The sequence below is a fragment of the Gymnoscopelus braueri genome, assembly GCF_963280865.1.
Source record: "Gymnoscopelus braueri genome assembly, chromosome: 17".
Classification (NCBI taxonomy): domain Eukaryota; kingdom Metazoa; phylum Chordata; class Actinopteri; order Myctophiformes; family Myctophidae; genus Gymnoscopelus; species Gymnoscopelus braueri.
The window spans coordinates 30,515,572-30,541,950 of record NC_137617.1 but is presented as its reverse complement, the minus strand read 5'-3'; the positions used below and the strand labels follow the sequence as shown (position 1 = coordinate 30,541,950).

The window sequence follows — 26,379 nt, the reverse complement described above, 5'->3', positions numbered from 1 at the left end:
AATTCATTTTCTCAATTAAAAGCCTTGATTTAACGTCAAAGAAAAAAAGACATGAACAAAGAACATATGTTTAATGGATGCAATAACATTTATTTGAACATGCCAGAAAAGGAATTTGGGAGGAGGGGGCTGACAAATAGGCAATATTGCACATGAATTAAACTTAAAATGTGAAAATCCAGGGTTTGCACAGGGTCAAAGTGCTATACCTGCTTCTAAAAAACAAAAACCCAACAACATTTCAGCTCCTATCAACAATAAAAGCATAAAACCTTTGCCGTTTGTAATAACAGACCACTTGGGCTGAACACTGACCACAGCACGCATGTACCCGTCTATAAATAATGATCAATATGACCAATATTGTACACGTCATATATGGTTCAACACAGCACAGCTAATATTTATTTTCCCTTTCATAGCAGTTTTGGACACAGCTATAAATAAAACAATAGTCAAAGTATGACAGTTATTAACTGTCCTGTAAGAATAAAAAATGGCCACTTGCAGAAAAAACATGTTTAAATAAAAAAAACAAATGAAACAATATACTGAAGGCAAACTGTGCTCTTATAAAAAGAACAATAAAAACTAATTAGAGTTGCATAAAGTTTCTGTCTTTGGACAGTATGTTGCATGTTGTAACCATTTCAGTGACGAAGCAGGGCATGTGTCTTGCAAAAGGTCAGTAGAGTGTGCCATCTTGATACAATGAAGACAATATATAGCACATTTAAATATATACAGTACAGACAGGGACCTAGGTTTGCAGCTGGACCAAAGCACAATAATCGAGAGAGAGACAGAGAGAGAGACAGAGAGAGAGAGAGAGACAGACAAGAGACAGAGAGACAGAGAGACAGAGAGAGAGAGACAGACAAGAGACAGAGAGACAGAGCGTGAATGTGCAGTGATGGCAACGAGGGCCCCTGTTATAACTACATCAGTGTTTTCTATTACCAGCCATCAGCTTTGTGTCTTTGACTGAGGCATGGTTGTCCTTAACATACTGTCACACAGTGAGGGGCACTAAGAGACAGAGGGGGGTGTGGTCACAGCTGTCAGACTGCCAGGTTCCAGTCCGTTCACTGCCCTGCTGTATAAACAAAACAACAAAAACAGAGACACAAGGCACGGTTACTCTAGCTGAGTGAGCTACACGTCACCGTTTACTAAATTAACACCGGAAGCAAATGAGCTCATGTGACTCATGAACTGGAGTATTACCATACTCACAACATTCCAATGTAATTACTAGCTAAGTGAAGCAAATTAAAATCTTGTCAAACTTTTTGAAGCAATGCTACAGGACTCGGCGCCACTAATGAATACAGATGATTGTGACTGTGAATTAAAAGATGTGATTATAGGAAGGAAAAACAAAACAACATAGCCAGCCAGGCATCAGGGTTTTAACTGTCACGATCCCGCCTGCCAGTGCCTCTGCTAAACAACCCACAGGAGCCATTATAGTCTATGTCAATGTCACCCCATCAGGCACACGGCCACTTTCCAGTGGCCGCTGCCAACACAGAGGACGACGCGTTGACCTGAGAAAGCCAGCAGGTCACTTGTCAATCTGTCCTCATTAATCCCCCCGTACAGGGTAGCACACACACATGCTGACATCAGTGGATCTCGTGCCACATGGAAGAAATGGTTGGCCAGGGTACAAGCAGAGTCGTACCGGCTGCCTGGAAAGCTTGAGTGGCATACTGACAGACAGGTTCATCTACTTTAAATTTGGGAATCACAACTTGGAAGGAATATCATCAGCTATGTATACTGTACCTCTAACATCCAATGAAGGATTTCTAGACCACCCCCCCCCCCCAAAAAAAAAACATTACAATTTAATGTTTAAAATAACCCATTAAAACCGGGAAAGAATCCGAGTAATTTTTGATTTTAGCGATGGCTATTAAAAAAAATAATCTTGAGAGCGTTTGAAAAATGATGAAAAAGTTTGAGAACTACTGATTTAGAAGGCATTTGTAGAATCGGCCTCTTTAAGGGGGTTAATAGGTTCAACCTAACACCTTCCTGCATTGCAACGAGAGAATGCCCTTGTGTGTCTGTCCCCTGCATCTGCACGCTCAGCCCTCACACAGCAGAAACACTAGCTGCCGTCGTACCATTGGTCCCAGCTCGTGTCGCTGCCGTACGACAGAGGGAGCTGGTGACAAATACAGTAGAGGATATTAGAGTGACACAGCACAAACGGCCCAGATGACATTTGATACATTTGTGACGGTTCCACTTACTATTACATTCTTCTAAAATATATCCATAATATATTGAACATCCCCCCCCCCCCTTTTCAATGACTTCATCCAGTGACCAGTTTGAGAAACGTATCAAATATGTTTTTGTTTAAAAAAACGCAGAATACAAAAGCCCACACTAAAACCAAGACCTCGAGAAATAAACTGTCCAAAACCATGATGAACAGGGTGGGCTACCTATACCTAAGGCCGAACGCAATGCAGAAGCAACACACGGCGAGCAGACAAACAAAAGGAATGAGATGGTATAAGGTTAGGTTAGTTCTAACAAAGCAGTAGGAGAACACCATCACCACCTCCACCCCCAGGGACTGGTTAGTGGCGAAGCTTTCATCTAGCCTGCAGTGATTATATATTGGTCCTATTTGAGACAGGAGCCTGGTTAAAGTAGCGGCTGCATGCATGTATAATCCCCGACACACAGGTAAAAACGGGAGGAGGAGCTAAGATTACCCAGAATCAAGGCAGGGAATATCACCCTCTCTCTCCTGCTGGGGAAAAACAAACAAACAAACACAAAGAAAACATACAGATGTCTGAGACACTCCACATCTCCTCCGTCCTACATCAGTGTCAAAGGCTTTAACTGTCCCATTGTCCATGGTCACAAAAACACGTACTGTATCCGTGCTCAAACAGGGTGCAGTTAGTTGAATACAATGGCACGGCTACTACCGACTAGTCACATTACATCATAAGACTTGTACATAATAAAAAATAAATCAAGTGTTTGTTCTCACTCATCACACATGACTAAGACATGAGTCACAGTGTTTGCAGAAATGGAGCTGGGGGGTGGAGAGTGGGACAGGGTGTTGGGGGGGGCCTTCAGTTTTACTCACGCTTTATCGAAATACGACGTGTGGAGCGATTGGGAGAACTTAGCCGTGTTGGCATTGATCGCATTCCCGTTGTCGAGGGTGTACACCCTCCTGGCCTTCTGGTCTTTGGCGAAGTTCCTGCAAGCGGCGAGCTTGGACTCCAGAGCCTGCAGGGGGAGGAAGACGCAAAGACAAGAGACATTAAGACTCTCCCACCATGTTTGGAAAGCAAAGGCTTCTAGTAAAGCAGAAGAGACATGCACTGTAGTGGCAGGGTCAGCGTCAATACTGAACATGAGAGGTAGAGGCTCAGAAGGAGTGACTCACCCCTACTTTCCGGAGTAGATCACTGACGATGTTGAGGGCTGATATTCTGGCAGAGGGAGTCAGCGGCGAGTTGTTGCTGCAGCCGTTTGATAGCACTGGGGTGGAAAATAGAATGACAATCACTCCGACATGGCTCATTGGCAGGTGATGAGCTCACACTCGCAAATACATGAATAACTTCAGAGGAACAAGACAATCGATGGAAACACTTTTTTTTTACACTTTCTTTTTATTCTTTTTCATTTTTAGAACCAGCAGGTCATCTTGGGCATCACATTACATTAAATTAGTACATTTCAAGTGTTTTTAACACTCATTATGTTGAAGAGAGGGATCCTATTCTAGAGCAAAATCGTCCGTTTCTCCTTGATGGTAAAGTCCATGGCAGTTTGCCAGCAGATATACAAATGTTTCACTCCTATTTATAACAGCATGGTGAACAGGCCTTCAAATAATGCAGACAAATAAAATAAAAATAATAATACATAGAGAAATAAAATACAAGAAATTGATGGAACCACTTTATGGGCAGTGCATCTCTTACGTATGCTACAGGCAATAGCCTGGAGTGTCTTGAGGGATGTGAAAGAGGGACAGCTTACAAAGATACCTGTAGGGTTGGCAAAGGCGTTGTCCAGTCCCTTGTCCAGTGGGGTGGCGGGGAGGGACAGGGAGGCCTGCACGGCTGTGTCCATCTTTACAATGTCCTGAGTGGGCGAACTTGGAGCAGACATCCTTATGTCTGTCTGCCTCTCTCGCACATTGAGCTCCTGACGGAGGTCTGTTAACGAATAAGCAGGACACATTTTTTCATGATAAATACAGTAGAATTAACGCTCACTGTCAGATTAAGAAAACATATACATATAACCCAGAATTAGGTTTCAGTGGGGACACAAATGACAACAAATCTTACACTTCATGAGAAAGTAGTGCTGTAGTTGTAAATTCACATAAGTCCAAGAGATGGTCAGCTGCAGCACATGCAAATGAGCGAACGTGGTGATTGATGGCTTGGCGTGTATAACAATGCAGTCAATATTCACCTCTGGCCTCATCCTTTAATCTCTGCACAGAGACCAGCAGAGACTCCTTCTCATCTAGCTCGCTCTCCAGGAAGGCGTTCCTCTCTATGGCCTGGTTCAGACGTTGCTCAAAGTCCTCCAGAGACACGATGGTAGCCCTGCACAAAAGTAGTAATGGAAGAGGTGTAGAACTGGGCATGAGCACTTCAAATCAATACCACGAAAGAAAGCTCAATATAGTGAAAAGAACATGAGGGAAAGAATCAACATGTATTCAATTTAAAATCGCCGGTTCTCACACACTCACACACACACACACACACACACACACACACAATCTGCCAATTAATGATCATTCCAAGACAACAGATTAGTATCTCAGGCGTCTTTAGCAGCAGCATTGATTTAAATCCAATCTGAGCCAATTATAGCAAACAAGTCCATTTGAGCCACCTGCTCCCAGTAATTAGAACAGACATTTACTATAGTTGTGCTGTTTAATCTGAATAGAGTGCGCAAGGCGGAATCAGATTATGGCATGACAAGTAGCAGGGCTTGTGAAGAGATGCATGTCATGCATGCTAGAACGCAATGTCATCAGGTGAATACCGGACGATCAAACAAAAATGGATACACATTACACACACACACACACACAGGAAACCATCACTGCATCCAAACCAAATGTGCGGGGTTATCTTGCGTGTCCTGGAGCTCCTACTGACCTTTTGGCTCTCTCTAGGTCATCGTTGGCCTGCTCTAGCTCTCGGACATATTTGTGGAGCTGGTCCTTGATGTTGCGGGTCTGGCCAAGGTCATCCTCCAGGATGGACACCTGCTTGTAGCTCTGAACATAATGTTGTTCCAGTTTCTCCTGGAGGGGAGAAGGGATATATGGGGGTGTTCACGTGTGACCGTTTGTTTGGTCTACCTCCCCAAACAGACTTAAAATGTATCATCCATTTTTCAGAGACTCCACGGTTTCTCCCCCTACTGCTTCACCATTCTCAGGCTAGGAATATTGATGCGTGACCTATATTCCCACCAGCCCAGGCACAATCAGCTCAATAGATATGCCTGGGCCCGCCTGTGTTGTCTGACCTATATGTGCTGTTGCCGTCGCGTCAGAATCAATTACCACCAACCGACACGGGAGAGACAGTACTCCGTTTGCCCTGGAGTGTCATTCAAAAGATTTCATTATTAACATGGCGACAATATCTAATAACCAGGCCTGTTCAGAAGGTTTCAAAAAATAGCTGCTCTACAAGCTTATAAGGCATCACGATGCAATGTGTTGCGAGCTTGTGGATCTGCAATCTGTTAACCTTTTTGAAAATGTTTGGCTATAATGACATTCCCAAAACAGGGATGCCAGGTTTAATGTGGTTAAACACAAGAAGGCTGCACGGGAGCGCGCCATTAACTGTAAATAAATGCAGAGTCAATTCGGACAGTCAATTGTGCACGGAGAGAGAATGTATTCCGGTGATGCGAAGACATAAACGTCACGTGGGCCTGAGTTACCAACCGGGCATTTTAGTTTACAGAAAGGTGTAATTTAATGATGTGTGTGCAGTCTACCGTTTGCCCTGAATAACCAAGCAGATGAAATAGCTGGTGCACATCTGATCACCGCAGGTGGCTAGGTTCTCATGGCTGGAAATGTAATGCAGGCACAGAGACGCGTTACAACGCCCCCCCCCCCCACCCACCATGTGCTAATTATGGAGAGAGAGCACGCACGTAACAGAGGCGCTGTGTGATGCATTATGTATGAGTTTCCTACAAAACGAACACAGCTGGAATAATCAGGACATCACTGGCACAGAACAGAACAGGTGCCAAATGCTGCTCGGCATGGGAAAAGAGCTGAGGTTGTGAAGAAAAAAAGATACTCTTGCTTCAGGAAGTGAGATTACCATTTTGATTACAGTACATACATATAAATTCATCATTTCTAGCCAGGCCATCTCCGGTACTCCTCATCACAATTTACTTGACATACTGTATGTCAGAATCAGACAGACCGCTATGGCCCTTCATACCCCAACTGGATGGGCTCCTCTGCTAAATAAATTAAAAAGGACACACAAACAAAACCATTCAAGGAAGCAGCAGCGGGTTACAATGTGATTACTCTTCTGCAGGAGACTGCACTCAAGGGCAGGTTATGAAATAAGATGGCTATGAAAAAAAAACTTCAATTATTTAAGTCAAGGGTATGGAAGACATAGCTGGAGACAAGCTGCACCCAACTCGAGTTGGGTTGGAAGCTTAGCCATTGAAACCCTATATATATATACATACTTAACTTCATTGTACGTCAATAGCAATAACTGATCTACAAGCTCAAAATGCATCGCAGTGCATTCAATGTGCATTACAATGTATGCTTCACATTCACACACCAACGGCCAGACACTGCCGCTCGTCAGTGGAAGTCTCTTGCTAAAGAACGATTCGACGCAATGCCAGGAGTCGGGGTCGAACCAGGAACCTTCAGATTCCCAGAGACGACTACTCTATCTCCAGAGCTGCAGCTGCCGCCCTTCAATCTTACGACACAGGACACATGTAACTGGCAGCTCTGGACTATCTCAATTGGATTGTGTTCACAATAATTCAATGAGTCAGACCACATCAGGATATCTACAGGTTCTGGATGACCATGCAGGGGAGCTATGGGCATTTTCTGGAACAGTAGCAGCTTCTTATCTCATAGAGCACAAAAGTCAGCCTCTTCACCGAAACAGAAATTTGCACTGATAGGACTGATAGTATTGTATTCCATATGTTCATGTAATATCTTTTTAATGTAGATTTGTTTACAAACTTCTGCCCCAAAATAGATTTTTGTTTCCTTGGTTTTAAATGTAATTATTCCTCAGTCTAAACTTCCTCCTTACGAATCCCCACCTTGATTGAATCCAGCTCGTTCTTGAGTCTATGGTTCTCGGAGTGCAAGTCCCTCATGCGGTGCTCTGACTGCCCAAGCTGAGCCTCAAGCTCTGCCTCCAGCTCCCTGCTGCCCTCCTGGAACTCCACAAGCTCCTCCTGGGCCTCCGTGTAGCTGTTGGAAAGAGAACATTAAGACATCAAGCTGGACATAAAGAGGGCAGTATACAAACTGTTGGCAAGTACTAACTATGCCACCACAAGGAAAAGAGGACAGCACATTGGGAAAGCAGCTTTTTAAATGGTATTTTCACTCCTTATCCTAAATATTATCGAAACTCAAAGCAGCATAGCAATTCATGACTCCAATACTGCGGCATAGCTATGCAGGAAAAACTAATAGTTTAAAAAGGATGTAGCTGCTAAATGAGATTTTCTGTTTGTCATGTCATCCATGCCCATCTTTACAACAGAAGAAAAACCCCACAAAATATGAACTGTTAAGTAGATCAATAAAGCTTCTCAGAAGGATAATTACTTCTGCACTGCAGTCATGTTATTTCTCTCCTCATGAACATTACAATCTAATAAACACATTTGTCCTGTTAGAACAATCACTATACATCTGTTTGTGTGTTTGTGTGTGTGTGTGTGGGGGGGATGTGTAAACCTTAAAAAAAGATTGCCGATGTGATGAATGATGCCATCTGTCATGCTTCTCAAACTTTTTCCTGTTTATTGGACATTAGCAGTTATGAGCTCATATTCCTTGAGGTTCACTTTTTGTAATCACAAAAGGTTTATTAAATTGAGCATCTTAACTGGAGGTGTAATGTGAAAACTGTTTGGGCCATCATTTTCACTTATATTTCATTTTCATCATATGTTCTCCAAGGGAACAGATTATGCAACCTTCAAAGTTCAGACCACCAAGTACTGTACATATTGTTGTTTTTCTGAACCAGTTCAACCACAAGAATTAAATCTTTCACAAGACGGAGAGGAGCAGAGATTCTGAACCAAGAACCAAAAACCAAGACGCCTCAAGCATGTTTTAATTCATTTCATTCTGGACTGTTAACGGCTTTGTTTGTATGTTACAATCATTCACCTAGACGGTTCAAACGTGAGGTTTTGTGCATTCAATAGGTTCTTCTCCATTACAAAAACAGTGGCCCTCATCCAGTGGCTAAGGGAGAGCAGACTCAGTGGTTGTTATGTAACTTGTCGGTTGATCCAGCCATGGAAGAACACACAGACAGAAGAATCTAAAAATGGCAGCTGGTATGCTAGTGGCATGTGACCGGAGGTGCTGGGGGTGGGGGGCATGGAGCCAGGGTGGCCATAAACAGTGTTTCCCCCGATGCTCAACAAGGCAACACGATGAGACCAATGAGTGCACTAACAGCAAGATCCCTCTTTCTATGAATGCAGAGCCCCTCCTGCTCTTTGAACTGTTTTTTACTTGGTTGAACCTGAGCAGATATCCCTTTGTTCTCAGCGAAACCCTTTCCTCTTTCATCAGCCTAGACTTGAAATAATCCAGTCTAACAGTTTGTAGGAAATATGCAAGCTCTACTTTGTGACTTAAAAAAAAACACTTTAGCATAATGCAGCATTTTTCCTGCATACAAAACCCTTAACCACTTAAACCCTAATGTTTTCCCTCAATACCAAATGTCTTTGCCGAAAATAAATTATCTATAAGCTCGCAACACATCGCAGCTTGTAGATCTGCTATTTTTGCAGAATATTTGCCCCAGATTAGGGGATCAAGTGGGTAAGCAGCCCCACCTGTGTTTTAAAATGATCATTATTTATTTAAAACATTGAAAGTATTTGCTCCCTCTTCACTTTTCACGCTTGTTAACCACAATGCCCGCTTGTAGTTAACAATAATTCCATAATATGCTACATAGAAATTCCTGTGTCTCTTCAAGTCTCAACTCATACAAAACCCACACTTGTCTGTTTGGTTACACCAAAGCCTGTCTAAAAACTAAGGGGGGTAAAACAAAAACCATTGTGAAGTTACAATCCAATACTGCAATGCTGTCAACAAATTACCTCATTCATACCACACACACAAAAAGTATGTGACTTTTATCTTCACGGACTTTAAAAGAGCCTAAATGTCTATAGACACTTGCATAACTAGGTGAAAACCAAAGCTAATTTCCTGGCTGGGTGTGTCTGTTGTCCACTGAGACCTTCCTTTAGTGACTATATTGTGTACTGCAATGGGAAAATGCAGAGTACAGCTAATTTTAGCAGGCTTAAGAGTGTAGTTGTTCATTATGTTTAGCTTCAACAATAGCAGGAACTCAATGACATCAAGTTACATAAACCCATTCATAGACATACAGGCAGACACAAAGGCATGAAAGCCTCTAAGTTCAACATGCAATGGGATCCATCCCTTTAAAAAAAAACAAGGTTTTCAAGGAAACTCACTGTCTGTTTCATAATAGAGCTCTTTCACAAGGTAGAACAGGATCTGATACGACTGATCTTTCATTGAAAGCGACAGTGAGAACGTCAGGTTGAAGAAAGCCAGACAAGACAGATGGGGCGTTCCAGCGGTTAGGTGTTCCCATGGCGCTGTGGCTTCCAGGCACATGGCGTGAATGTTAAAAGTTACATCTTGTTATTTGCCAAGTTATCAGAGAGCTGAAAACAATGGTCAAGTCAAGTTATCCCTATATGTGTCAGTATGTCTATGGGAGTGTCTATATTAGGGCTGGGCGTCATATAGATTTTATAAAATGATATATGATTATATTTCAATATTGAGTTATATATATATATATGAGATATGTTCAGAATACCCAGCGGGCTCTGGTTAGTTAGGCCTATGTAGCCTAACTAACACATGAGACAAATCCCTGTCCAACTATTGTGCTTGGCAAGAAAGGTATGCTGATGATGACACAGCACATAGCCTAATTGAGTGTGCATAATTTGTGCCCGTTAACGTACCTTGTCTTGTACTTGAGGGCAAGTGTCTTCCAGAAGTCAATTTCCTCATCTTTTGAGGAGAATTTTGGTATTGTATCTGTTTCCATGACAAACAAATCTGCGAAAACAATGAAAATGAGAGTGATTACTGCAATGTAAAAACAAACAAACATAATGCATAACAACATCACACACCACTGTCAACATCCTTCATTCAGAGCTGCTGCGGCGTCTCACAACCACTAATACAAACCTTTCAAGTTAGGAGGCTAAATTCATTTTTAAGCCTGATTTATACTTACTGCCCGTAACAAGACGAGGGGGTGTGGATAACACCAACCCTCATCAAGTCAGAGGATGCCGGACAGATCAATGACTTAACCCGTCGAGGGGAATTAATCAAAGCTGCCTCATCCCACAGACGCCTACAGCCCAATACACCCAGGCTTACAGAGAGGAAAGTGCATTATCAATTATTCAAATAGAGATTGGAATTTTAACTGCACAGCCTGACCAAAGTACTCCTTAATGTTCTTTTAAAAAAATGGTGGGATTGATAAATAATGACACGAAACCACTTTACTGTGGTTACAACCTCTATCCACCTCTGAGAGTACACACACACACACACACACACACACACACACACACACACACACACACACACACACACACACACACACACACACACACACACACTCTAAGTGTAGTGTCAAAAGTCCTATACTTCTGGCACTATACTGGTTGCAGAGGGAGTTCTGACGTGTGCTCCATACAAACTGATGTCCACAAGTGTCCGTTGAGTTCATAAACAAACGTTTTATTCTGTAGCCGATCTGTCACTTCAGCAAACAATAAATAAATAGTCAAACACACACAGACCTCCAGCTCTCATGAAACACAGTCAAAAACTGGTTTGCCTCTGCCACTGGCAACACCTGCAGCTGATTAGGGAGTCGGGACAGGGTTAAATACCCTGGCAACCTTGGCCTTGACCAAGCCCTGCAGTGACGTCAACAAATTAGATAGAACAAGGCTCATATGGCTCTTACACCATCATTTAAAAACTTTTCATACACAGTAAACCCTATATATGCAATGATATTTAATAGTTAAGATATCTGTCATGATTGTGACACCCCATTTAAGCACCCTGGCTGGAGCTTTAAGTAACCTTTCACATTCTGCGGGACAACAGCATAAGTAACTCATTTACCCTAGATCTTCTTTGTCAATGTAAGGCTATCGCTCATTATGCTGTATCTCTGTGTCCTAGATAATAAAAGTGAACTGAGGATTTTTAAAAAAAGTGACAGTCCCCGAGGTAACGGTGTAGCAAGGAGTCCAATCCATCACAGGGACTCATTATTAGACAGAGACGGCTGGAGGTAAACCCTTGCATACCAAAACAGTTCTGAGCAGCAGAGCGCAATGGGAATAAACCCAATGTCTATATATAGGTCCAGTACATCTTATTATGAATGCTGTTGTCACATCAGCCTGCAATCATTACAGACAAAATCAATAGCCGGCTACAATGACAACACTTTATTTAACCCACACGAATAATTATATAAAAAGTCATGTATGTTTCAGTCCTCTAGAGCTGTCACAGTGCACTGCTTTCTGTTTCCCTTTTGTAGCCTAATCTATTGGTTGATTTAATTTCCTTTCGCAAGTCGAAAAACATGCTTCTCCGAAATTAGTAGTATGACAACTCCTGAGTCCTGAACTTTTACCAAAAATAATTCCTATTGGTTTTTAAAGTTCACTCTCACATAGCCAATAACTACTGTAATACTAATTCAATGTGTCTAAATAACTTAACAAAGACTTTTCAATTCAAGGATAGTTTAAGTTTACTGAGCCAGTCCACAGTAAGAGGATATTTATTAGCGTTTCACTGGGCAGCCATTAGTCTGTAAATAGGACAAAAAGCAGTTGAATCCGGTTTGGTATAATTCCAACAACTCATCAGGCCTTTTGGAAATTCACACAAAAGGCAACTAGATCTGGCTGAAACTCACAAACTCAAGATTGGCACTGTGAATGGTGCATGCATGCTGCCAGGCATCAGATAACAATACAACACTGTCTTCACTCAACAACACAGAACCTTTTCAGAAAGAGCTAGGCTAAGAACTTGGAAAGTCACAATTAATGACTGACCAGTAAATGCTTTAAAAAGTCTGAAAATCGGTTATTTTCAGCGAGTGAGACTGAATGAAAATTAGGCCAGTCAGAGGGTAAAGAGGTCAAAAGAGTCTTCTGTTATGAACAGTTGCGCTGTCCTACTGAAGAAGCAAGTAATGCTGAGCTGTAGCATCCACTTACAGAGACACATTGGTGCCCAGTTGCCATGTCATAAAACATTGTCACAGCCAACAAGTGGTATGCTTTGACAAATGCTGAACTGCTGAGATACAGTATAAATGGTATGTTCAATATAAACACAAACCAATTCAATATAAACACAGACACCACAGCAAAAAGGGGGAAAAAAAGCCTTCTCACAAAAGGCCTTCTCACACAGCCTTCCATGGAGACAACAGATCTAATAGTCCAAGTCAGGCAGTCTACATTAACTCAAGTCAAGAGCCTGAGATTGAAGTATTGTTTCATTGGATTATCATTCTTTAAAGCAATTGGCCTATTTTGGTTGCCTTACATTTGTTTTGTATTGAAAAAATACCATGTCCTTCACACAACTTTGATTGATTGAATACTTTATAAATAGTTTGTAAATAGTACAGTGGTACGACTTTACAATGATTGTTAAAAGGATAACACAAAAAAGCCCTTATAGGGGCTTATTTCCATTGTGGTCCTGGGTATTCTATTCATCAAGGGTGATATTAAATAACGTGAGATATCATAGATTCAGTTTTTATACCTAATCGATAGCTATTCTAAGTGATGGAAAATGTGTGTTATTTCAGTGTGTGTACACTTTGATTTGGTCTCAGAGCATTACGTCCAGAAGCTGATGGAGCCAGTGTGACAGATGCTCCCACCCTCACTACTGTGCGTCCACATTTCCAGGAAAATACCAACAGTATTACGACTGTCACATGGTAAATGACAAGCAATATCTATAGCAGACCACCTGACACAAGCAACACCCACCATGATAATCCAAGCATGGAAGGACAACAATGAACAGAAATGTTGTCGTTGGCGTGCATGAAAGAGTAGGCGAGCATAGTCAATCTACAGTAATAACCGTTATAGAATGAAATGCGGACATAAGCATGTAAAAACAATGACACCATGAAACGAATGAACAAACAAACAGGCTAGTGCTACTGTACTGACAGACAGGGTCAGCTGTCAAGAAATGGGTGTGCAAAACTCAAAACAAGCGCCCAACGCGGTTAGCTAAAAACGGCTTAAATCGTATTAGAAACGGTAAGAAATGTTACGAAACGTTTCGCCTGTGATTATATGACTTAAACAGTGAGTACCTGAACATTTCATTCGCTGCCTCGTCCAAAACGGTGATGTTTTTCAGTCCATTCAGTCTGATGGCAGGTGAAGAATACAGCTGAGATGAACGGTCCTCACTGTCGACTCCACATCCCATAGGCGGAGGGGAACCTCGCGCTGTGATTGGCTTAGACAACCAGAGCGGCCGTCCCACATATGCACGAAGGTGCTGCCTGCCCAAAAAAACGACTGATCTACAAGCTAACAACGCGTCACTTTGCGACGCGTTGTAAGCTTGTAGATCAGTGCTTACACAAGCTCTGTGGTATCTGCGCACGAAGGTGGGCGTGTTCACAGTCTCAAAACAGGCTGCTCGCGCCCTGCGCACACACGCCACACGGCAGGTTGACGTTTGGCACCATCTGGTGGTCACTATCATACATTTTAAACAGTATACACATTATAGTACATATTAAAAGATATGATAATTGGCCAAAACGGTTTGTTTTGTCCACGATAGGGAGGGACAAAGCAGTTATAAACTGTTAAGAGAAGCGCTGCATATGCAGTGCTTCTCTTAACAGTTTATAATTGCTAAATTTAGTTTGGTATTAATGTTAATGAATTGGTATTAATGACAAACATTCATGTTAAATCGTTTTTGCTACACAATATCATATTAGTACCATGTCATGTTATTACCCAGGCAATTTATCCGCCTCTTTGTGGCATGCGCTTCGTTGAACTTGTTGTTGCTAAGTAACAAACCCAAACACGCCTGTCAATCATCATGGCTTCCAGACCGCAGAAAGTTGATAACGGGCCTTTAGATTATTGGAACCAGACATTTCAAGAGCAAGTGTCACTGTTTGAAGAGTCTAACCGGACCATGAGAAAGGTTTGTGTTTCACAGGGTGTGTTGCTTATTGCATGATTTTCAACAGCCGTCGCTAGGCTAATACACACAGTGGCATTATAGGCCAATAATAACAACATCTATTCAAAGTGTATCAGTATACATTTCACATACATGTGTGGTGGTGGGCATTGGTGGAAGGCCAACACATTGGACTGCAAAACAAGTGTGTTTATATGCAGGCCAGGGCACTCCTCAGTCCTCACCCACATCCTTCTTTCATATTGAACTGAGACATGCTTTGCTGTTTACAGGAGAATGCCATCTGCTGTCTTAGCAGAATAAGCAGAAACATTCTATCAATTGCCCAAGGGGTTTAAGCCACCTTTTGTTACTCTTGCCATGTAGGGGGACCTGCCAGCAATAGGCCCTGCCCTGACCAGTTGCGAGCCCTGAACCACAGTTTCAGAAACCAGTGTCTAGTCTCTAGAATGAGAGTCTATATCAAGGCTGGAGTTTCATTAAGCCATCCTCCCTGCCCACTCAATATGTTCTTCCTCCGCCCACCTGCCAACATCACCTACATATCAAGTCTGTCTGGGGACAACTGTGTCTAGTTGTTTATGTGTAATTGCGGCACAGAGTGGGAGGCTTGGTTTTATAGCACCAGGGGGAAACAATGGCAGGTATCCAGGATATAAGCTTTTATGAAAGAGGTAAACACAAGTCTAGTGAACAGACACTGCTGTTCCTGGTTAATCACTCGCTCAGTGCTTGATTGTGAAAGAGAGAGAGAGAGAGGGAGAAAGAGTGGGGGAAATGGAGAAAAACCGAGAGAAGGAACCTGGGACTAGTTTATTTCACCAGCTTATGGCACAGAGGAAGCTATTGTATGCTGAGGACGAGCCGGTTTGTATGATTTTTTCAGAAAAGCAAACAGTATAAATACTTTACAAAGTTCAAATGTTGTGTTTGCTCAACTCTTTTTATAACTTCTCTGTGTGACAAATCTTATTCAATCAGAAAAAATACTGGTATTTGACAAATGGCATAATTGGTGATATTGCAATATTATAGAACTGTACTGTAGATCATGTTAATAGAAAGAAGAGTGTGTGTGTGTGTGTGTGTGTGTGTGTGTGTGTGTGTGTGTGTGTGTGTGTGTGTGTGTGTGTGTGTGTGTGTGTGTGTGTGTGTGTGTGTGTGTGTGTGTGTGTGTGTGTGTGTGTGTGTGTGTGTGTGTGTGTGTGTTGATTGATTGATGTAGTTTATTTAGTAAGACATGAGAATAGTACATGACAGTACATAACAGTACATGGAAGTACAAATTCACAATACAAGGTCTACTAAACTGGAACTCTCATTAAGCACTAAGCTTGTTTAAGATGAGACCCCCATGCACACAAATCATGATGAAATATAAGAGGCAGATAGATATACACACTACTATACATAATGTCATACAATCAGCTTTCAGGTTACTGGTATGAAGAGAGAAAAAAAATATATATATATATACAAAAGAGGAAAATGAAGGAGGGGGGGGTAGGGGGGGTAGGTTAAGACTTAGACAGGGGCCATTTTCGAATTGCAGCCTCCTGAAGGTGTATCTTTAGGGCAGTTTTGAAAGTGAGTAGGGTTTTACACTCCTTTACTCCTTTTGGTAGGGCATTCCACATTTTCGATGAATAGCATGAGAACGAGTTCATAATGTGTGTGTGTGTGTGTGTGTGTGTGTGTGTGTGTGTGTGTGTGTGTGTGTGTGTGTGTGTGTGTGTGTGTGTGTGTGTGTGTGTGTGTGTGTGTGTGTGTGTGTGTGTGTGTGTGTGTGTGTGTGTGTGTGTGTGGTGTGACATGCTCTGCCCACTGTGCTACCAATATACAAAATTAGTAAAAAATACAAGTAATATAGATGTGTGTGTGTGTGCGTGTGTGCGTGTGTGTGTGTGTGTGTGTGTGTGTGTGTGTGTGCGTGCGTGCGTGCGTGCGTGCGTGCGTGCGTGCGTGCGTGCGTGCGTGCGTGCGTGCGTGCGTGCGTGCGTGCGTGCGTGCGTGCACATAACGATGCACACATGTGCATGCATGTGTGTGTACCACAGAACATGCTGATTCAATTGATTTAACCAACTTGAACTGTCATTTCTCCATTCTTTCTTCCTGTCCTCCCACTTGACAGGGCCTCTCATAACCATTCTCTCTCTGTCTCTCCAGAAATTCCTGTTACATCGGCTGATAGTCGTGGCACGCCTCCCCCAGCAACTCACTAACAGGACAGACTTGGGAGGTCAGCCAGCCACCATTTTAAAACTAATAAAGACTAAAGCCATTTTTTTCATTAACACCGTCGGTTGTAGGACAACATACGGTATATATTAGGCTTAAGAGAACTATGTTCCATGTTCCATGTTCATGACGGAAAGGCTTCACTATTGTGTTGTTCTCCCATCATCAACAACAACCTCAGGATGGATTTGCATTGGTCAGAGTGTGTCACCCTAATAAATCCCATATAATAATCCAAGACATTCTTGAAGTGACTAAAAGATGATAGAATCCTCTTTGATAACACACCCATACACACAATGATAATACACACATCCTCCTGGCAGTAATATATATATTTGAGGGGAAAATGTTAGATGAATAGCTATTTATCCAATGACTACCTCTTTGTTAAATTTAACATCTTTTCATTCTACACTGCAAACTGCAAGTGATGCCTACATAATGTGAAAACAAATGTGTTGTGAATCTATTTGCTTACAGGCTTTCTTGGTTAACTGTCTTTCAAGCCTGTTCTACTTTAATGACTTTCACACCTCCACATGTGAACAAGATATTACTGTAGGACCGACAGTAATTTCCAGTGGGCCCGTTCCCATATGGAGGTGTGGAAGCCATAAAGAGAGAGTTCCTTATAGCATCTGGACATAAAAATCTCCTACAGTGTAGGAGACATAAAAACTGTGTGGGAGATTTTGATATCCAGGTGCTTATAAGGAATTCTCTCACAGTATGGTTCACAGGGGGTCTTCATTTTTCATCTTGTGTGCAGGTACATAAGAGTAAAACCTATTTTTGTTTGGCTTCTTCAGACATTGGAGCAGCATAAATAATAATAGTAATTCAAAATAAAAAAAAGACAGCAGGCTAATAAGAACTGAATAAAGAAGCCTTTCATTTACTGTTAATGTTTTCCTTATTTACCAGTTTTCCTGATAACTGATTGATTATTGCATATTTCTGTGCAGCACATTATGAGGAGCTGAACCTTCACTTGCAGAGGCAACACCAAGGAGACAGTATCACAGGCCTTCTTTTGATTTACCCATCATGTACACTTCATGTCGTTGAGGTATGTTTGGACCAGATATACCTACTTAAGATCTTTTTCTATGACAAATGTTATATAGAGTGTTTATTATATGAGATGTTAGCCTTAAAACTTGTTTGATTCTCTTTTAGTCCTCCAGTGATGTTCTGCTTTCACTGCTACGGAACCTGAGCGAGAAACAGCAACAGGCAGACTGGTAAAAGCTACACTCTTGTATTGACCATATTGGCCATTTTGCTTTTACGTCATTATCTGGGGGGGAGGCTCTATGATCTGACGTGTGTACTGGTGTCAGGAGTTGTGAATTTATTTTATGATGATGTTAACTGTGGTGTCTTGAAATGAATAAGTGAGTTAGTTTTGGCTGCAGAACTGCGGTTTGAACTTAACACTGACCATTGAAGCCATTCATGACTACTGAATATTTCCTCTGAGTGCAGATATGCCCTACAGTGTGACACGCACACTTACACATTTTCCTTGAAGCAGCGTGTCTTCTACTGTGAGTCGGCACCTAAAAAGGTTCTGTCTCCTGGGTGCTCATGTTTGAAAAGTGCATTCTCATGAGCTTTACCTCCCAACACAAGATGCAAAGACATTCCCTGAAGTTTTGATGTTGAGCATGCCATGTTCAATACTTCTATCCCCATCTGGTAGTACCTTGGTGGAGGCTCCCAGGATTCTACTCATGGCACACGATCTCCCAAGCCGACTGTTCCAACAATGGAGCTACAAGGTGCAATTTTTATCTTTTTAGCTTCCTACGACCTTGCTTTTGTGAAACATATAAAATGTCTTTATTAATTAGAAATATCCTTATCATAATTACAATTACAATTAATAATTGAGTTTGACTGACTGACTGATTGATTGACTGATTGGATCATTGAAGGTTCTGGACATGGAGGCTAGGACACTTGGGGCTGAGGGTGAGGAGGAAAGCACAGAGAGTCTGGTGTGCTCAGTTCATTCCTTGCTCTGCAAGCTAGGCAAACACCCCGAAATAGCCAAGAAGGTGTGTTTCTTTACCTACAGGAGCCATACTGTTGCTCCAGCAGGTTGTTTCTCTTCTGGGCTTCGTAGTATTCTGTATTATAAATAATAAAGGGCAAAACATATCTTCATATTCTTTACCTAACACTTTGTAATCTTTCATTTTTGTAGCACATTTCTTACCTTCAATGCTACAATAAACCTCAATGATCCTCTTTTTTTTTATAACCGTGAAAAGAAAAAAAAAGAAAAGAATGAAATGGAAATAAATCAGATCCATGTTGCAAAAATATTAAAAATATTATCTTTCAATGATTGCCAAGTCTCTTCCGGGGTCAGTGCTTGACGAGGTCCCAGAACTGATTGTGCCTCAAGAAGATGTGCTGCAGCTGTTGGCCAGAGCAGAGCCTCTCAGCCCACAACAATACCTGCATATGTACCACACACCACTCAACATCCACATGGACTCTGGTAAGGCTTTGAGTGTTATAAAGCACTGCATACTTTTGTTATTATTACAACATGAGAAGTGCTCTTAATAAGATAAGATGATGACGCATCTCAGTAGGGCTTAAATGGCTTCATAATGACTGGTATTATTGCCATTATTGACTGATGCTGAACATTCATGGTTATTTAGCTATTTATTTATTTTTTTATTATTAATGTATTGTTAATTGAATTTGGCATTGATTGATACTCCACATATTATAATTATGATATATGGCTAAATATATTTTTTTAATAAATGGTACTGGTTTAAGAAAGCCGCTTTCTGAGTAACTTTGCATTGTCATATCATTGCACAAAAAGGGCAAAGGCAATTACGTTACTCCATTTTGAACTCTATACATTATGTGTTATTTGGATTGCTTCAAGGACATGTGTTTGGAAGCAGCTGTCCAAACACAGTTTAACAGTTTGGCTATACGATTAAAGGTAAGTGGCCTATCTGTCAGCATCACTTCAGAATCCATCTATACTGTACATCCTTTAATCATGTGCATGAAATCTGAACCCTATTATTAATATGGAATGTATCACCTTTAATTTATCTTGCATGATACCTACTATGTTTCACTGCATGATGCAATCTGTTGTTTCATGCTCTGACAAGCATCTCAATAGTGATCGCAGTACAATATGTCAGAGGGGTACGTTTTCAATTGTGCAGTTAACAAATGCTGTGACTCACTTGTGGTGCCGGAGGGCCTCTGCATGCCGGGCCAAGGGTCAGTATTGCTTTCATGGGCACTGTCTGATTTACTGTTTTAAAGCAGAATGTAAGCCAAGCCTCCCTCCACCAATGCACCTTGAATACAACTGAGTTCAGCTTAGTTTATACTCCATCACACAATGGTGTCGCTTGCCACAAAGAACTAATCTACGAGCTAACAACATGCCACATTATAGCTTCCCAGCGAAGAGTAATCTCTGAGATACCATCAGTTTCAAGCCAACGCTCACCAGACTTGAAGGTTGTAATACATGGCCACTATTTTCTGTTTTATTACAGGCTCCATCTGGACTGTCTCTGTATTGTCCATGATCCACGGAATTGTCTGTTTGTCATGTTGATGTACATTTCAGTTAATTGTTGATGGTTATGTCATAGTTATGCTATTGTAACTATATGTACTATACAATCCATATCAAAAGATAAAATCTCTAAATGATCTCTGTTTCGGCCATTGTTGATTTTCTACAATTCCCATGATGTATTTCACAGGCAAGCATTGCCCTGGCACGCTTATACGGTTTATGGCTGTGATTAGGCCTACATCAACCTAACATTTTCTGATCAAGTGAGTGAGTAATGAGAGGTAATGTGAGAGGTAATGTTGGACATTTTTAGTGTCACTTCATAGTCAGCAGCACCCTCTCAGTTATTTTCTCATATGTATTACCGAAACACCCCAGAAAAAACACAGAAATTCCAAATAATATATATATATAAAACTTTTTTTTTAATAGTTTAAACATTCTGATGAGGATTATTTTTGATCTTACAGTATACACTAGTGTGTTGGGAGACTGGGAGAGACTGTGTTCCTCTTTTGTATCTCTGCGTTTTAAAGTCATCACAGTTTGACACGAAGGGCCTTGAAGCCTGAAAAGATCCCTTACATTTGTTCCCTTTTTTATTTTGGCCCCCATTACAACATTAACTACTGTATGCAAAAGAGCTGTTGTGTGAGAATGTGTTCTCCTAGCCAACAATAGCTGCATGCACCGCGGTGTACAAACACTCATATGGGCAGGGTTCAATTTGCTGGGGGGATGGGGGTGGGCTTTTGATATTTTTATGGCCGGATGTGTTATCCCTGCTTCTGGTCAAACTGAATTAAATACAAGCAGTTTCTTTAGGAAAATGTAGACATGATTATGTGTGATATATTTGAGATTTGTGTTTGATAATATCACAATTTAACAATCAAAATCTTTCAAAATTTGATGATTCCAGGAACATCACATGTTTCCAGAGGCATCAGTAGATGTATGTACATAACGTGTTATCGCGATGCCATGTGAGCTTGCAGATTGGCTATTTTCATTATTTGTTCTCAAAAAGTAGTGAGAAAGTGTCCCCCCCTCTTTTTCCTTTTTTTACAAATCAAACCCTGCATATGGGCAACACTGAACCTGTGTATCACACTAATTTCCTTACTTAACAGGTCAACTGGAAGACAAACCATGTTTTTTATATTAATTTAGAGGAATTGTTCAGCAGTACAGTGACAAGTGCATCGTCATTCACTCTTACATCATGTCAGCAAAATATTTTCAATTGTTTTTTACAACAGGCTACAGTTTGAGTTGGTTGGCATTTACTCATTGGCTATATATTAGATGTAAAACACTGTGCAGTGTTCAAGTACATTGTTATTGTACTAGGAGTTAATGTACTTGTCTTCAAATGCACGGTGAAAATGTAATTTATCCAATGGACACCCAATGTGTCAGTAGAGTACAGTGGATGGGCAGTTAGTGCTAAGAACAACAACAACAACAAATACAACAACAACAACAACAACAAAAAAGTGACACAGAGGATAAAATAAGTCAAAGACAGCACTGAATTATTCTTCAAGTTTGCAAAGCTCTTTGTCTATTCACATATATAAAAAATAAATACAAGCACGTGTAGATAGGACCAAAGATGAGACATATTTCATAGGCATGGTCAAAAAGCATGCTGCTTCGCACATACGTAGTACAATGTCCCTCCACCCTTTATGAACCCCATTTACCCAGTTGTAAACTACATCCACAACACACATATAATGACCTATTAGGTGAACATCGTTAGCTGTCAACAGTACATTCCACCTACAGTATTCAATTAGAAAAAGGCCTTTTCTTTATTCACCCCTCACAGAGCATGCTTTAAAAACAAAAAACAAAACAAAATACTGGAAATGTTGTCTGGAATCTCTCTCTCTCTCACACACACACACACACACACACACACACACACACACACACACACACACACACACACACACACACACACACACACACACACACACACACACACACACACACACACACACACACACACACACACACACACACACACACACACACACACTCTTAAAGAGCAGCACATTAAAACAGACACAGGGAGGGACAGACCGCATCTCACCAAGACCAATTAGAAACGACTGAGTTCCAAAATTGCTTTTTGAACGTGTTCAAACCAATAAAGACTGTAGAGATTGAGAGATTGTATTTAATTTCATGTCGTACCAATTTCACTCTGAAATAGTACAAAACAACAAACAAAACATCAAATAAATTGTCCAAATTGTTGCAAAGTGTGCCATTTAAAAAAAAAGTCTCTAATTGTCTAATTTAAAATTTCTGAGGTTTTCTGCTCGTGAATTACGTAATTGCACTTTATAATTTTTGCTCTGGAACTACCTCTTCAGAATTGGGTTATTGCTTTGAAATGGTGAATCTTGTGACCTGTACCTAAAATGAGAGACATTTTTTGTGTGGCTCCATGTAATAAAATGGTGGTCCTTCTATTTAAACCAAGTGACAGCTATTTTTGGATGTCGTATCGGCTCAGTTCTTAGTCTATATGTGAAAATGAAGATATTATGGTGTGCCTATAAACAGTCAAATAAAATTAAAAAGAAAAACAGCAGTGACGCAGCATTTTCCTTGAGTTTCTCTTTAAGGTGTCAATGACTCTGCAATTATACTCTATCAGAAATATCTAATTTAGCAATCCTATAAAATAGATTTAACCTTGAATCTATGTCATTAGAGTGACTGTAGAACCTTTGTTGTCGACATTTGAGCAAACCTACTTTTGTGTTTAATGTAAATCTGGCAACATTGTGCTAGGACCAGAACACAAATATATACAAACAAACAAACATATATATTCCATCAATATTTTCCTTACAACATGTTGTATATATATTTATCAATCCCGCCTGTATGTATGTACATTTATGTACAGAATTTCAGTATTTACAGTCTTATGAATAATATTTATCACATTTCAAAGTAAGATAATGGTAGAGCAGCGTAGTGAATCTCAGGCAAAAAAGGAGTGGATGGTTGAGACTTTCTCAGGACAAAAAGCAGTATAGTCAAATGAGTTTGTATAAGACATGGCAAGCCCATCAGAAGGCAACAAATTCTGGTCCCTCTTTCTTTGAATGGTTTTTAATGAGTAAGCAGTATGGATGAGTCGTGTACTGAGGAATTCACTCCCAGCTCTTCAGACCGAGTAAAAACTATTCGGAATATATAACATTATAAATACTTTCATCAAAATGTACAAGTATACACATTCCTGATCATACAGTGCTCCACAAAGATTCCTCTTACTGCAAAGGGAGGGCAATTGAAACTGCATCTACGCACTGTCAGAAACAAAAACAAAAAAAAGACACATGCGGCTGTCTCAATTAAATATAGAAATTGCACCTTTTTTTCTGCGCGGAGAATGTGCGTTGTGAGACTCTCTGATATGATAAAATGTGCTGTGAGGGCCATTAACACTACTGTAGACACGGCACAGGCGCATTTGTGCTCATGTGCTCTCTCTCACACAGAGGAATGTCTCTAATATTTCTCTCTCAAACAGCTGAGGCAGCACCCCACGGTGGCAGGGCCATGCCAGGGAGAATTCTCCAGATGCTTGTTAAAGCTTAGAACACTTGGAGAGAAGAGAAAGAGAGAGAGCTCTGTCCCTCCCTTACACATTCCAGTTATACTCTGGATACAGAGTATTATTAAGAGTTCCTCTGTCTCTACGCTCAATGTAGAAAAGTGGGGGGAAAAAATCCCATGCGACACCGCTTGCTGCCAAAATAAAAATGTCAATTCAATTTGTTTTTCTTTTGTTTTTTCTTTTCTGTGAATCAAACCGCTTGCCCCTTTTGCATCTGTATACCCATTGTGAGATGTGTACTGTGCAGCAGGTGTCTCTCCACTTGTGACACATATAGCCATGTATCCCATAGATTTCATAGCTCTCAAATAAGGTACTCTATCACCAAATACATTCCATATACAGGAATACTGGGTGTGTCTGTATAGCTTGCCTGTAATTAAAAAATATGATTTGATTCATAGCGTTACTCCTATCATATACTCTGAAGATGTACAGTATAAACAATAAATATTCAGCGTTTCATATCCTGATTGAATACAATGTAAATGTACCACTGGAAAGTTTGATTGGGCACGTGCAGTAAGTTCTGCGCGGCCGTGGAATATTTCCTAGTGTAGTTAAGCTCTGAAGCATGCATTCCCATTTAAGCTTGACAACACTGACGATGCAACACGCCGTACAGCACAATACGACACGTCACACCACACTGACAGGGCACGACACACTCACACACAATTTCCATAAACGTACAGCACGCAGGGCACACTCACAGTGAACGCTCAGGTGTGGGACGGAGATTAAGCATTTCATACTTTGTCGCATCACTCGCTAAAAATAACAGATCTTTAACCGTTTATTCATTCGGCAAGTGAGCATGTAAATTAGCTATTTGCACTGCACCCCCCTACTCATCCTCCCAAAAATTAGGAAGGGACTTGAGACAGCATCAACGGGAAGGGAAATAACCTTTAGTGAGAGGAATGGAAATAAGCCTCTGAACTGTGACAGAGCAGTTGTGCACAACTGTGATATTGTTGACTTCAGTCCTTCCCAGAAGCCTGCCTCCAGTCTTTAGTGTTAAGTTAAAGGCAACATTGCACGTGACTCTTGTAAGGCAAAGAAAAGAAAGATAAAACATAAAATAAAATATATTAAAACATTAAAAAAGAAAATCAGATCAGATCAAACGACATGTTGCCATAAATAATATAACATTGCGTGTTTGAATACCCCACCAAAAGCCCAAGAGTACTGATCCTCTGTATTTGATTCCTATTTGATATTATTCATGTTTATTGTATTTAAGTCAGTCTTGCCGGGAGTCGAGTACAGGTTGTAGAAGTGAAGATGAGAGCCAAATTCACCTGTGGGGTTCCCACTTGTACCGAGATGTCCCTTTGTCCCTTTGGTGAGCAAGATGTTAAGCAGGGTGTCAGAGTGATGGTGGGGCGGTGGTGGTGTGGCATGTCAGAGGTAACAGGAACTCGTCGTGTCATAGCACAGTACTCTCCGTCTCCTCCTCCTCCGACTCGGCCGACCTGTTGCCGCCGTTGGTCGACTCGACCACCGCCACTGAGTTCCTGAAGGGGCTGATGTAGGGCTCGTCGAAAATGCCGTCCAGTTCAACGTTGATGATAGGTATGTCCAGGTTGCAGAAAGAGTCTGGCAGGGTAGAGGAAGAGGCGAGTGGAAATAAGAGGAGAGCAGTGGGGAGAGGGAGAGGGAGAGGGGGAGAGAGAGAGAGAGAGAGAGAGAGAGAGAGAGAGAGAGAGAGAGAGAGAGAGAGAGAGACAGAGAGAGAAAGCAAAGAAAGGAAGTATGCAATGGTTACAAAACAAGTATTGACGTAAGTAAAACATATCATTTCAGAGGTGGCTTCATTGATGCTGAATGAGACAGTTACACACAGCATATGGGTCATCATCACTTCCAGACCATAGTTACAATATACAGTATCAGAACAACAGACAAGTAGGTGACACTTGCACCTGTCTTCCACATGAGCAGATATCAATGAATATTACTGGAAGAAAAAATCAATTGCACTAAAAACCCTAATGGTGTGTTCACACTGGACACAAAGCGAATTTTGCCTCACTTCATTCGTGCAAAGTTTATTTGCGTTACTCGTACCAATTATTTAGCTCAAGTTGGAATATTTCAACTTTTGTGAATGATGCAACATTTTTGTGATGTCATTTGCGTCCTTTGTGCTGCACGGTGCAAATTTGTGACTATTTGCGTCTTTGCATTGAGAAGAATTCGCAATGTCTTTGGTCTCAAGGTGCTGTGAGAATGACAACATCCACGGTGTAACAA

General features: G+C 41.1%; 3 protein-coding genes across 12 annotated transcripts in view; 1 reads left to right on the top strand and 2 right to left on the bottom strand.

Moving 5' to 3' along the window:
• Positions 1 to 54: 54 nt before the first annotated feature.
• ndel1a (nudE neurodevelopment protein 1-like 1a) lies at positions 55 to 13,883 on the bottom strand. 4 transcript variants are annotated; one of them, XM_080456259.1, is made up of 10 exons: positions 13,779 to 13,883; positions 10,336 to 10,432; positions 7,378 to 7,531; positions 5,184 to 5,332; positions 4,480 to 4,616; positions 4,044 to 4,214; positions 3,434 to 3,528; positions 3,128 to 3,273; positions 2,739 to 2,776; positions 55 to 1,096 (listed from the first exon to the last, which is right to left on the bottom strand). In XM_080456259.1, exons 1-10 carry the CDS (start codon positions 13,789 to 13,791, stop codon positions 1,086 to 1,088), a joined length of 1,011 nt encoding a protein of 336 aa, XP_080312385.1. In that variant the 5' UTR covers positions 13,792 to 13,883; the 3' UTR covers positions 55 to 1,085. The 4 variants fall into 4 exon arrangements, with proteins under 4 accessions (XP_080312385.1, XP_080312386.1, XP_080312387.1 ...); XM_080456260.1 differs by having other exon boundaries at positions 2,739 to 2,773; XM_080456261.1 differs by having other exon boundaries at positions 55 to 2,773.
• A 1,435-nt stretch (positions 13,884 to 15,318) lies between these two features.
• Positions 15,319 to 20,559, top strand: tex47 (testis expressed 47). The gene is made up of 9 exons (XM_080454971.1): positions 15,319 to 15,505; positions 16,808 to 16,880; positions 17,848 to 17,951; positions 18,062 to 18,126; positions 18,588 to 18,666; positions 18,823 to 18,945; positions 19,247 to 19,394; positions 19,803 to 19,862; positions 20,440 to 20,559. Exons 1-8 carry the CDS (start codon positions 15,416 to 15,418, stop codon positions 19,838 to 19,840), a joined length of 720 nt encoding a protein of 239 aa, XP_080311097.1. The 5' UTR covers positions 15,319 to 15,415; the 3' UTR covers positions 19,841 to 19,862; positions 20,440 to 20,559.
• A 398-nt stretch (positions 20,560 to 20,957) lies between these two features.
• Positions 20,958 to 26,379, bottom strand: part of LOC308104867 (rho GTPase-activating protein 44-like) — a 91,903-nt gene continuing 86,481 nt past the window's right edge. For 6 of the 7 annotated variants that reach the window (XM_080455454.1, XM_080455458.1, XM_080455453.1 and 3 more), the window contains one exon: positions 20,958 to 25,722. In XM_080455454.1, the coding sequence (XP_080311580.1) occupies positions 25,553 to 25,722 (170 nt within the window). In that variant the 3' untranslated portion in view covers positions 20,958 to 25,552. The remainder of the gene's footprint in view (positions 25,723 to 26,379) is intronic. The other variant, XM_080455455.1, reaches the window with a different exon arrangement.

Excerpts from the sequence above, each read along its gene's own strand:
- tex47 (XM_080454971.1), top strand. The coding sequence starts at position 15,416 with ATGGAGAAAAACCGAGAGAAGGAACCTGGGACTAGTTTATTTCACCAG. Across the intron at positions 15,506-16,807 it reads TGTATGCTGAGGACGAGCCG|AAATTCCTGTTACATCGGCT; the intron begins GTTTGTATGATT and ends CTGTCTCTCCAG. Across the intron at positions 19,395-19,802 it reads CAACATCCACATGGACTCTG|GACATGTGTTTGGAAGCAGC; the intron begins GTAAGGCTTTGA and ends GATTGCTTCAAG.
- ndel1a (XM_080456261.1), bottom strand. Across the intron at positions 4,215-4,479 it reads ATTAAAGGATGAGGCCAGAG|ACCTCCGTCAGGAGCTCAAT; the intron begins GTGAATATTGAC and ends ATTCGTTAACAG. Across the intron at positions 3,274-3,433 it reads ATCTACTCCGGAAAGTAGGG|GCTCTGGAGTCCAAGCTCGC; the intron begins GTGAGTCACTCC and ends CTCCCCCTGCAG.